The sequence below is a fragment of the Ceratotherium simum genome, chromosome 39 (assembly GCF_057802395.1).
Source record: "Ceratotherium simum simum isolate JZ-2026a chromosome 39, ASM5780239v1, whole genome shotgun sequence".
Taxonomy (NCBI): Eukaryota; Metazoa; Chordata; class Mammalia; order Perissodactyla; family Rhinocerotidae; genus Ceratotherium; species Ceratotherium simum.
This window is the reverse complement of record NC_141938.1, coordinates 6,290,169-6,301,634: the sequence shown is the minus strand read 5'-3', so window position 1 is coordinate 6,301,634 and position 11,466 is coordinate 6,290,169. Positions and strand designations below refer to the sequence as shown.

General features: G+C 56.7%; 1 protein-coding gene across 1 annotated transcript; it reads left to right on the top strand.

Moving 5' to 3' along the window:
• Positions 1-1,515: 1,515 nt before the first annotated feature.
• Positions 1,516-9,014, top strand: MRPL4 (mitochondrial ribosomal protein L4). The gene is made up of 9 exons (XM_004442619.3): positions 1,516-1,813; positions 1,897-1,963; positions 2,050-2,200; positions 4,712-4,763; positions 5,976-6,093; positions 6,639-6,745; positions 6,861-6,970; positions 7,046-7,122; positions 8,196-9,014. The coding sequence occupies exons 1-9, from the start codon at positions 1,757-1,759 to the stop codon at positions 8,339-8,341; spliced, it is 885 nt and encodes a 294-aa protein (XP_004442676.1). The 5' UTR covers positions 1,516-1,756; the 3' UTR covers positions 8,342-9,014.
• Positions 9,015-11,466: the final 2,452 nt, after the last annotated feature.

Here is an 11,466-nt window from a genome sequence, read left to right as displayed (position 1 = left end):
GACCCTAGAGACCTTCCCTTGCCCATTCGGGTCCCTTAGCCACTGGACTGTGAGCGTCTCAAGGTTTTCTGCTGGATTTACTCCAGCAGTATACAGTAGGTGCCTAATAAATCATTAAGCAACTAAATGCCATTACATCATTCACAACTTAAAATCTAAACTCCCCAGCACAGGACAGACCTGTAAATCTGCCTATAAAATCATACACTGGATCTGGGAGGAGACACACAACTGGTTGTAGTGGTGGCTTCTGGGAGGGGACCTGGGGGGCAGGGGACAGAGGTAGAGGAGACAGACTTTTCACTCTAGTTATCCTTTGGTAGTTTTTGAAATTTTCTTTACAAGTGTGTGAATTACCTATGCCAACATAAAATGAATGAATAAAATTCTACAAAATAAAGGATTAAAAGACCTTTTTAAATTACAAAGTGCATGGAGTTTTAAACACACATCCACAGTTATTCTTGCAGGGATAAAATACACAGTGAAATACACTGTAAATTTTCATTAATACTTCAAGAAAATATCCATGTTCTATATCAGACGCAAAAAAAAAAAAAAAGGCTCACAGTTTAGCACATCTTTCAAGTCCTCCAGGGTCCACCCTCATACCTGCCTTGGCTCTTGCCTTGATTTGATGACAAAATTGACCTTTAATAATAATAATGCTATTTCTTAAGTCTCACTCTGTGCTAGCGTTTTCATTTTGTGCGCACTTTGCTTCCATCATTTCATCGAAGTCACAACCTCCCCATTTTCCAGAAGAGGAAACTGAGGTTGGTTCCGAGACCAAGTTCTCGGCCCCTGAGCTCAGTCCAGACGGCGCTGGCAGCTAAGTGCTCGGGTCTGGCCCGGCACGGAAGGCTGCTCCGGGCTCGTGGCGCCCCCTGGAGGGTCTGACGGGGAACGTGGCAAAGTACCTACAAAGTGAGCTTTCGGATTTCTGCAGGGCGGGTGGGCGACAAGGGCGGCAAACCAAGATCTGTGGACGCTCCACTTTGCTCTGTCCTCGGAGAACCCTGGCAGGTCTGAGAGGCGACAGGAACCTTGGCCTAAGGGTTGGGGGAGACACAGACCTAATCTGAGGGGTTTGAGGGGGACATAGCCCAGCTCCGGGGGATCTAAGCAGAGGGGCACCTTCCGGCAGGCCTAATCCTGAGTGCTTTCTGGGGGAGATAAGGCTCTGCATTTAAACACACAGGCAAACAAACAAAACCACGTTATTGGATACTGAAAAATCACCGCTGACAGTCTCGGCGGGTACATGGGGGCGTGGCCTAGAGGGCGCGGCTGACATCCGAAACCTAATAGTTATTGGTCAAATTCCCTTAGCCGCCCGCCTCGGAACCGCCCAGCCATGGGCGGGCCACTTTTCCAGACTTAACGCTCATTGGCTGAACGAAGAGCGTGGGAAGGCTTCATTGGCTGGATTCCTGCACCGGCTCTTTAGGGGCGGGGACCCAAGAGGAAGTGGCCCACGGAGGGGGCGGGGCTTGTTGCGGTGGAGTCGCGTTCTCAGGGGTCGCAGAGGGTCGTTTAGGCCGGGAGTGAAAATTGGGGTCCAGGGGTTAGTCTTGGGGCGGAAGTGGAGGCACGCTGGGCCAGGCCCCGCCGTCCTCGCTGCTGGACGCACGCCCGGCTTTGCAGCAGCGCCCCATCTGAGCGCGGCGGGCGGTGTCGCGGGCGTGACGTCATCGCGAGGCGCGGCGCGCGGCAGAGGGAGCCGTGACCTCTCGGCGTGGGAAGCCGCGCGGCTATGCTGCTGCTGGTCCGGGCCGGGGCGCGGGCCTGGCTCCGGCCCACGGGCTGCCGGGTGAGGCCGGGGACTGGGGGCGGGGTCGGAGGACGCCGGTGGGACGCTCCGGGGGTCGTCTCACTCTCGTCCACCGCCTGCAGGGCCTGAGCGCGCTGGCGGAAGAGGCGGTGAAGCCGGCGGAGGAGTCAGAGCCGGTAGTGAGCGCGGGTGAGGTTGCCGGGGTCGCCCTAGGAGGGGCGGCGACGGGGATCTCTGACCCTTGGCCCTGACGCCTGACCTCCCAGTCGCCCCAGGTCCCCAGGAGCCCGTGCTGCGCAGATGCGAGCTCCCGGTCCTCGCGCCCCGGCGCCCGGTGCAGGCCTGGGTCGAGTCCCTGCGGGGCTACGAGCAGGAGCGCGTGGGGCTGACCGAGCTGCACCCGGACGTGTTCGCCACGGCGCCCAGGTGAGTGGGAGCTGTCATGGGGACCTGGGTGGCAGAGGGGCGAGGAGCGGGGCTTGAGGCATCAGCATGACCTGGGCTCGTACCTGGGGAAAGAGGCGAATTTCTAGAGCCTCAGTTTCTCCACCTGTCAAAGGAGGATGGTTTTTCCTGCTGCAGAGTTGTGTCAAGTTGAGAGCTGAGCGGTGACATTCTCTAGGGGATAGGGACCCAGAACTCTGGGGCCAGAGTGCCTGGGTTCAAATCCTGCCTTCCGCTTTTGTGTTTTAGTGTCCCCGTTCTGTCAAACCGCAGGTTGCTGTGATGATTAAATGAGTTAATTCTGGCACATAGTTAAGTTCTACAGGAATGTTGATTGTCGTTGCTGTTACTGGTTTTTGCAAAAATGAAGGCTTACAACGGCTAAGTCATTCCTATGTGCCTGGCACAGTCTACTTACATTTTAGTTAACTAGATCATAGGAAGGGATTCTGTTATTCTTATTTTGTAGCTAAGGAAACTGAGCACAGACAGGTTAAGAAATGTGACCAGGGCCGGCCCGGTGGCTTAGTGGTTAAGTGCGCACGCTCTGCTACTGGCGGCCAGGGTTCGGATCCCGGGCGCGCACCGACGCACCGCTTCTCCAGCCATGCTGAGGCTGCGTCCCACATAACAGCATCTAGAAGGGTGTGCAACTATGACATACAACTATCTACTGGGGCTTTGGGGAGGAAAAAAAGGAGGAGGATTGGCAATAGATGTTAGCTCAGGGCCAGTCTTCCTCAGCAAAAAGAGGAGGATTAGCACGGATGTTAGCTCAGGGCTGATCTCCCTCACAAAAAAAAAAAAAAGAAATGTGTCCAGGGTCACACAGCTTAGAGCCAGGATCTCATCCTTATGTGTGCCACCTCCCGGGGCTGGGTTATCACATACCAAGGTGTGTGTTGTCTCGTGCACCATGTCTGGCGCATAATAAGTGCTATTAATTTATTACTATGACTGTTATTTGTGTGGTTTGCCCCCTGCCTTGACAGAGTGCCAATCTAGTAGAGGGTGACAAAGAAATTAAAAACACAATGTATTTTGTTCTATAAATACTTATGAAGCACCTGCTATGTGCCAGATTCCCTTCTAGGTGTTAGGAATACAGCAGTGAATGAGCACCGAGGTCACCGATGTTGCTTACAGCTCAGAGCAGGGGGGTCAGCAAAGGTTTTCTCTAAAGGGCCAGATAGCAAATATTTTAGGCTTTGCAGGTCTCCATGCCAACTACTCATCTCTGCCAATGAAGCGCAAAAGCAGCCACAGACAGTAGGTAAATAAATGAGCATGGCTGTGTGCCAGGAAAACGTATTTACAAAACCAGGCGGCAGGCCAGGCTGGCCTACTAGCCAGAGTTTGCCAACTCCTGGCAAACCACCCTGGCAGCCATGTCCAACTTAGCCATATAATGTGAGCCCCATGTGTGATTCAAATTTTTCTAGGGCTGGCCCCATGGCATAGCAGTTAAGTGCGCACGTTCTACTGCTGGTGGCCCGGGTTCAGATCCCGGGCGCGCACCGATGCACTGCTTGTCAGGCCATGCTGTGGCGGCGTCCCACGTAAAGTGGAGGAAGATGGGCACAGATGTTAGCCCAGGGCCAGTCTTCCTCAGGAAAAAAAAAGAGGAGGATCGGCATGGATGTTAGCTCAGGGCTGATCTTCCTCACACACACACACACACACACACACAAATAACTAACTAAATAAATAAATTTTTCTAGTAGCCACATTTTTCTTTAAAGAGGAAGAAATAAGTGAGATTGATTTCAATAATGTATTTTACTTTACCTGGTGTATCTAAAATACTGTCATTTGAACATGTGGCACTGGCCACATTTCAGGTGTTGACTAGCCACACAGGTGGCCAGTGTCTACAGTATGGGACAGCACAGGGCTGGAGAGGAAAACCAGTCCATAAAGAAGTGACAATAGAGGCTGGCCCCGTGGCCTAGTGGTTAAGTTCAGCATGCTCTGCTTTGGCGGCCTGGGTTCAGTTCCCTGGGTGTGGACCTACACCACTCATCGGTGGCCATGCTGTGGTGGCGACCCACATACAAAATAGAGGAAGACTGGCACAGATGTTAGCTCAGGGCAAATCTTCCTCAGCAAAAAAAAAAAAAAGTGGCAGTAAGTAAGTTGTAATGGTAGGAAAGGAGAGAGGTACTGTGAGAAAGAGGAAGGGGCAGCTCTTTCTTTGGCAAGGGGGCCCCTCCTGGGGATCTTGTTTGGGCTGAGACCTGTAGGCTGAGAAGGAACCACCTAGGGGAAGAGCATTTCCGGCAGAGGGAACAGCCAGTGCAAAGGCCTGGAGTCTGGACTCCATCTCGCAGAGAAGCCATTGCGGCTGGAGGTGGTGCGAGATGGGGTCAGAGAGGGGCAGGGCCAGATCACACTGCCCTGGGAGTGGAAGAGAGGAGCCTAGGTTGTCATCTGATGGGGTGGGGAGGGTGTTAAGTGGAGGTGGGCCCCTCACATCTTTTTCTTCCTCCACAGGCTGGATATCCTGCACCAGGTTGCCATCTGGCAGAAGAACTTCAAGAGAATTGTGAGTGCCCGAGTGGGGTGAGGTGGGGGGAGGGAGGCAGAGGAAGCCCCTCGGTGTGTCTTCTCTGGACTGCTGGGCTCGGGCCTCATCCCCTCTCTCCTGAGCCCTTCACTGATGGGTCATTTGCCGGGCATATTCTGAACACCTGCTGTACACTGGGCATTGTGCTAGTGGACGAGACAGGCAAGATTGCTCCCCTTAGGAAGCTCACAGTCTAGGTGGAGAGGTGAATGTGAATTGAGTAGTCATGCCTGTAAATGTATAGTTAGAGAAGTTGTCCCAGAGAAGGGGGCATCTAACCTCAGGTGTGCAGTGGGAGCTAACTAGGTAAAGGGGGCAGTGGGGTTGGGCTAGAGTTTATAGGAACAGCATATGCAAAGGCCCTGTGGCAGGGACCAAAAGGAGCCCTGCGTGGCCATAGAGGTCAGCAAGAGCAATGGTGAGGAGTTTGGATTTTGTGTCAGGAGCACTGAAGAAGCCATTATCGATCAGGGTCCCTCTGCCTTCCTTGCATCTGCCCACCTCAGAAGTCCAGCAAGTGGGCCAGCCCTGTGGCTTGGTGGTTAAGTGCACGCGCTGCGATGCTGGTGGCCCGGGTTCGGATCCCGGGTGCGCATCGAGGCACCACTTCTCCGTCCATCCTGAGGCCGAGTCCCACATACAGCAACTAGAAGGATGTGCAGCTATGACATACAACTATCTACTGGGGCTTTGGGGGGAAAAAATAAAATAAATAAAATAAAAAAAAAAAAAAAAAAAAAAAAAAAGAAGTCCAGCAAGTCCTCCCCTGCTCACACCCTCCCTGGCTCCCCCGTCGGCCTAGAATGAAGTTGTCAGCCTGGCACTGGAAGCCCTCATGGTCCCCCACCCCCACCTCTCCCTGACTCTCTCCAGCTGAGTCTTTCCCCATGCTCCTCCTTCCTGTCCGTTGTAGCCACATTAAAATCATGCAAAAAATACTGTGTCCCAGGCAGCAGAGCGCCTGCCTTTCGGAGGCTGACATTCTGGAGCAGCGGAGGGAATTCTCGATTTCCTCATCCTTGCCTCCCTCCCGGAGCACCCCGTGCTTGTCCCCACGGAGCCCCAATCTCTGTGCCTCCTGTCGGGGGGCCCGGCGGCAGGCCCGGTCCGCCAGCTCACTGCTGTGTTGTTCCCTTCGGCTGCGATGGCACCTGCCTCGTGAACCTGACCCTCCTCACTTTGTGCCCACAGAGCTACGCCAAGACCAAGACCCGGGCCGAGGTGCGGGGTGGGGGCCGGAAGCCCTGGCCACAGAAGGGCAGTGGGCGCGCCAGGCATGGAAGCATCCGCTCTCCGATCTGGCGAGGAGGTGGGCAGGGCAGGGCCGGGCCGGGGGGTCTGCGCTAACGCGGGGTCTGGGGGATCCCTCCACCTCATCAGCCCCCCTGGGCCGGGGCCGCAGGACTCAGCCCACAGACCTCACTGCCTTGAAGTCTGAGCCCCTGACCTTGGCATTCCAGGCGCTGGTGGCTGCACAGCCCTCCCCCTGTCCCCTCGGCACCCTCCCCGACCAGACAGCTGACTCAGAGTCCTCTCCTGTTTGCCTGGCCTACTCCTCTGTCCTTCTAATGCGCTTGAGCCACACCGTTTCCAGGAAGCCCTCCCTGGCCTCGTTTGGGTCCCCCCGCCCTCTACAGCCCCTCGTGCTGCCCCGCACAGCCCTGATTCCCTCTGCGGTGGAGCCTCTGGCGTGAGGGCGGGGGTCCTGTCGTCTTGTTCCCTGCTGTCCTCCCAGGGCCCAGCAGAGGGTGGACACGCGGGTAGACGGCCCTCACTCAGAGTCTCACAGCTGAGGAAAGAGGCCAGCCAAGCCCAGCTGGGGCCCTCGCCTGTCCTCCCCGTCCGTCCCCGCAGGCGGCGTCGCGCACGGCCCGCGGGGCCCCACCAGCTATTTCTACATGCTGCCCATGAAGGTGCGCGTGCAGGGCCTCAAGGTGGCGCTGACCGTGAAGCTGGCGCAGGTAGAGCCTCCATCCTGCCGGGAGCCCCGGGGGCCTGGGGGTGGGCTGTGGGGGCTGGGGAGCCCAGGCGGCGGCTGGGGGCGGGGGGGCTCAGACGGTCACTTCCTCCCGCCAGGACCACCTGCACGTCGTGGACTCCCTCGAGCTGCCGACGGCAGACCCCCAGTACCTGACAGAGCTGGCCCGCTACCGCCGCTGGGGGGACTCCGTGCTCCTCGTGGACTTGTGAGGGGGCAGGCGGGCCGAGGTGGGGGCCCGGGCTCAGTGCTCCACCCGGCTCACCTCCGGCCTCCGTTACAGGGAACACGAGGACATGCCTCCCAGCGTCGTGGCTGCCACCTCCGCGCTCAAGACCTTCAACCTGGTCCCAGCTGTCGGTGAGCACCGCGCCCCGGTCTGCCCCCCACACCCCCAGAGAGCGCACGGGCCAGCTCATATCCTGTGTGTGCCACTCGGTCCCACCCTCCACAGCCCACCCCTCAGCTTGCCCAAATGGGGCATCAGGAGAATGGCGTCTTTCCTAAAGAAACACCCTGAGGTCACGTGTGTCAGAGCAGGGGGCACAGGGCCGGGTGGAGTGAGCGCAGGGGCCCGCCGGCTGTGCTGGCCTGGCTCCTCACTCAGAGAGAGGCGCAGAGGCAGGCTCTCGTGTCCTGAGTGTGTCACCCCCATCTCCGTGTTGACTGATCCCCAGAGCTCTCTCCCCTTATCCTGATGGCATGGCCAGCTGCCTCCTGGACAGGCCCATAGGCCTCTTGGCACACAGGAACCCCTTCCTTCCCATGGCTCAGGCCCCACACCGCACCATCACCCTCCACACCGGTCTGGTAGCTCACCCTGTCAGCTGTCTTTAAACGCATCTGAATCCGACCCCTTCTTCCCACGCTGGACCAGCCCCCAGCTCCTCCCACCTGGACTTGCACAGTGGCCTCTGCTCTAGTGCCTGGCTCCTGCCCTCGTCCCCACAGTCTGGCCCCTCCCACGGCCACCAGAGGGCGCCTGTGAGCCCCTGAGTCCCGTCCCTTCCTCTGCCCACAGTCCTCGATGGCTCTGACCTCACCCAGGGTGAAAACGCAAGGCCTGCCCAAGGCCCCCAGATCCTACGTGGCCCGCCCCGTCTCCTTCCTGCCCTCCCCTCCTCCCTCTCGCTCACTATGGCAGCCACACAGGCCCCCCTCCCTCCCTCCGTACATTGTGTTTCTTTATTATCGTCTGTCTGCCCCCTGGAGTGGGGGTGGGAGTCGCCTCCGAGCGCAGGCGAGAGCTGGGCACGAGGTCAGAAGTTAAGCTGAGGACAGTCCCTTGCCCAGCGTCTCGCCGGCAGTGGGCAGCTGAGCTGGGGTGATAACCCAGGCCGCAGGCTCACGACCCCATGCCAGACCCTGGTGTCTCCGTGAGGGCTCCCGATGTGGGGGTGCAGCCCAGCGCTGACTGCCCGCCGCCCCCCCAGGCCTGAACGTGCACAGCATGCTGAAGCACCAGACCCTGGTCCTGACCCTGCGCACCGTCGCCTTCCTGGAGGCGAAGCTTCTCTGGCACGACTCGCGCTACACGCCCCTCTACCCCTTCCGCCTGCCCTACTGCGACTTCCCCTGAGCCCAGGACCTGGCCCGCCCTCCTTCCCCCCGCGCTCTCCAGGCCAGGCCCCGCCCGGCCTGCGGGGCAGGCGCTGCCCAGACCCCTCATCCCACAGAAAGCTGAGGCCACACAGAGCGGCCAGGCAGGTGTCATGACCAGGAAGAGGCCATTCGGCAGAGGGCCCAACCGAGTTCCTGCCCTAATTCCCTATTTTTTGTTTTTAAGATAAATTCTATTTTGTAATCAAAGAGTCAGGAAAAGCAGAACAGCTCCGTGCCATCTTGTGAGTAATTGCATTTGGCAAGTCAGGCTCTCGCCTGGGGCTGGGCACCGCCGGGTACCTCTCCTCAAGGGACGACCTCAGTGCTGTTTATAGAAATAACTCAGGCAAGTTCCCGAGTGACTCAGACTCCGGCTCGGGCGGAGGAGTGTGGGCGTCAGCCATTGCTAGGAACCCGATCCTGGCATCTCCCTGCTCCCGAGGGCTCTCATCCAGCACTCACACCCTCAACGCGGTCTGTGGGCCCGAGGTCTGTGGTCCCCTTTGTTACTTCCTTCTGTCCGAGAGTGCGGGCTTGACCCCACAAGCGGGTGCGATGTGGGAAGCTGAGCTCTCATCAGACCATCTCCCTTAAGCACACAGTCAGAAAAGCAATAAATGAGCGAATAAACACGTTTTTGAGAACACCAAGCCAGTATGCTAATTCTTTGAGTCTGCTGATGTTGGCTCCCCCCAATTAATTTTTTTAATAGTCATAATACAGAGTATAAAATAACGTGGTCGGGGGCCAGCCCCGAGGCATAGTGGTTAAGTTGGGCGCATTCCGCTTCGGCAGCCCGGGTTCATGGGTTCAGATCCTGGGCATGGACCTACACCACTCACCAGTCATGCTGTGGCGGGGACACACATACAAAATAGAGGAAGACTGGCAGGGATGTTAGTCAAGGCAAATCTTCCTCAAACAAAAAAAAAGGAAGATTGGCAACATGTTAGCTCAGGGCGAATCTTCCTCAGAAAGAAAAAAGAAAATAATAATGTGGTCAGTGTCTTTCGAGTCGGCCAGAAGTGCCGTCTGCATATGTGGGGCCGGCCAGGCCAGGTGGCCACAGTGACCACCCATCAGCAGGCTGGCCCTTGCCAGAAACATCTGTGGAATGCCTCCTTGGAGTGCCTGGAGAGCTCATGACACATTCTTTGAAAATCCTCAAGGGACATAAACTTTGATCCTTAGAGCGCCAGATTTGACTAAGTAAAGAAAAAGCCGTTTGGAGCCAGTAGTCAGAAGGGGGGCAGAGGCCGGGCGGGAAATGCTTGGGCTGAAGCCATATTGTCACCTACCTCTCCCTGTGCCTCTCGCTGGCCGTGTTGGGACACTGAGGCCTGGAGTAAGACCTTGCCTGGCCTCGATCGTTGTAGCTAGGAGTAACAAGACTTGTAACATCACAGTAACATCACAGCCGTCAGGAAACAGGGTGAGGCCAACCCCTGCCCATATGGATTTTCGAAAGAAGTGAGTCAGAACGTGTGCCGTTGTGCTGGAATCCCTCAGCCAGGTCAAGGATGGAAAAGGGCCTCAGAAAAAGTGACCTGACGTCTAGAATCTGCTTTCAAATCATCAGGGGGAGTGTGTGTATTCTGCCTTAAAATACCACAAACTGGGTGGCCTCAACAACGGAAACGTGTTGTCTCATGTTCTGGAAGCCAGAAGTCCGCGATCAAGGTGTTGGCAGGGTTGGTTCCTTCTGAGAACCGTGGGGGAGAACCTGCTCCGTTCCTTTCTCCTGGCTTCTGGTGGTTTGCCAGCAGTCTTCAGCCCGTGGCTTGTAGATGTGTCACCCTGATCTCTGCCCTCATCTCTGTGCGTGTCTGTGATCAAATTTCCCATTTTGATAAGGACACCAGTCATGTTAGGTTAGGGCCCACCCTAATGACCTCATCTGAACTTGATCACATGCCAAGACCCTGTTTCCAAATAAGATCACAGTGGCAGGTATTGGGTGTTAGGGGGTTTTTTTTTTTCCCCTAAAGGAGAAACAGTTTAACCCATGCCGGGGTGGAGGGGGAGAGAGGGAACACGATGGGCCGTGGGAAATGTGGAAGCTGGCCCATGTGGCTTCATCATATGTCCTCTTTGCTGTGGCCTATGTTCGAAGTTCTCTATAATAAAAAGCCTTTAAAAAAAAAAACAGATGGGGGAAGACATTTCTTCAGGGAAGCTGACGGTGCCTGCAAGTCCCCAGCCCACCTTCTTGGGACATGGGCTGACCCAGGGCCCAGCGAGGAGGGGACTTCACAGCCTTTGGAAAGTGTTAATGTAAAGTGAGCTGAGGGGCTGGGAGCTGACCCCCAGGAAACCCAGGGCGAGAGGCAGGTGGCTCTCATGGTGGAGCCAGGGTGTCTGCTTATCGGTGGTGGGCATAGAGCCCCCCTGGGAGGGGCTGAGGGAAGAGCCACAACCCAGATCAAAGGTGCCCCCACCCCGGCAAGGCGTCTCCAGGAAAGGGACAGCCTCAGAGCCCCCAAAACACATACCCACCAAATCCACCAGGGGGCACCACTTTACTGCACTTCTGGGTCATCCAAGGAGGAACTGCCCTGTCCCCTGCCCCCTCCTCCCTGCACCTGGGCAGGAGGGACCCAAAGGCTTGTGAGAGGGGGCGAGGGGACAGGAAGAGAGTCAACAGCAGAGGGACCAGACCCTTCTTCCCCACCCGGGCCTCCAGCCTGGAGAGGCTGGACCCAGGGCTCCCATCCCACACCAAGTCAAGTTCAGAGACTTGAACGTGGTCAAGTTCAGAGACTTGAACGTGATGCTGATCTGGGCCTGAGTCCCAGGGAGCATTCTCAGCCAGGGCAGGTCAAGATTCCACCACAGAAGAAAGAGGTCTAGGGAGAAGCTAAGTCGTGTTTTGATGGACAGCCAAACGTCATGAATTTTTGCTTTACACCCAAGGGCTGCAAGGAGAAACTGCAGTGCCAGGATGAACACAGAGGGAACCCGTGTTTCTGTCCGGGAAGTTTGAGGGGGGCTCCTCCGAGCTGAGTCTAAAGAAACAGACAGAAAGTCCTACCGTTTGTTCTCACTCTGCACTTGGCCGTGCCAAGTGCTGCATCCGAATCGTGGTATTGACATCCTACATCC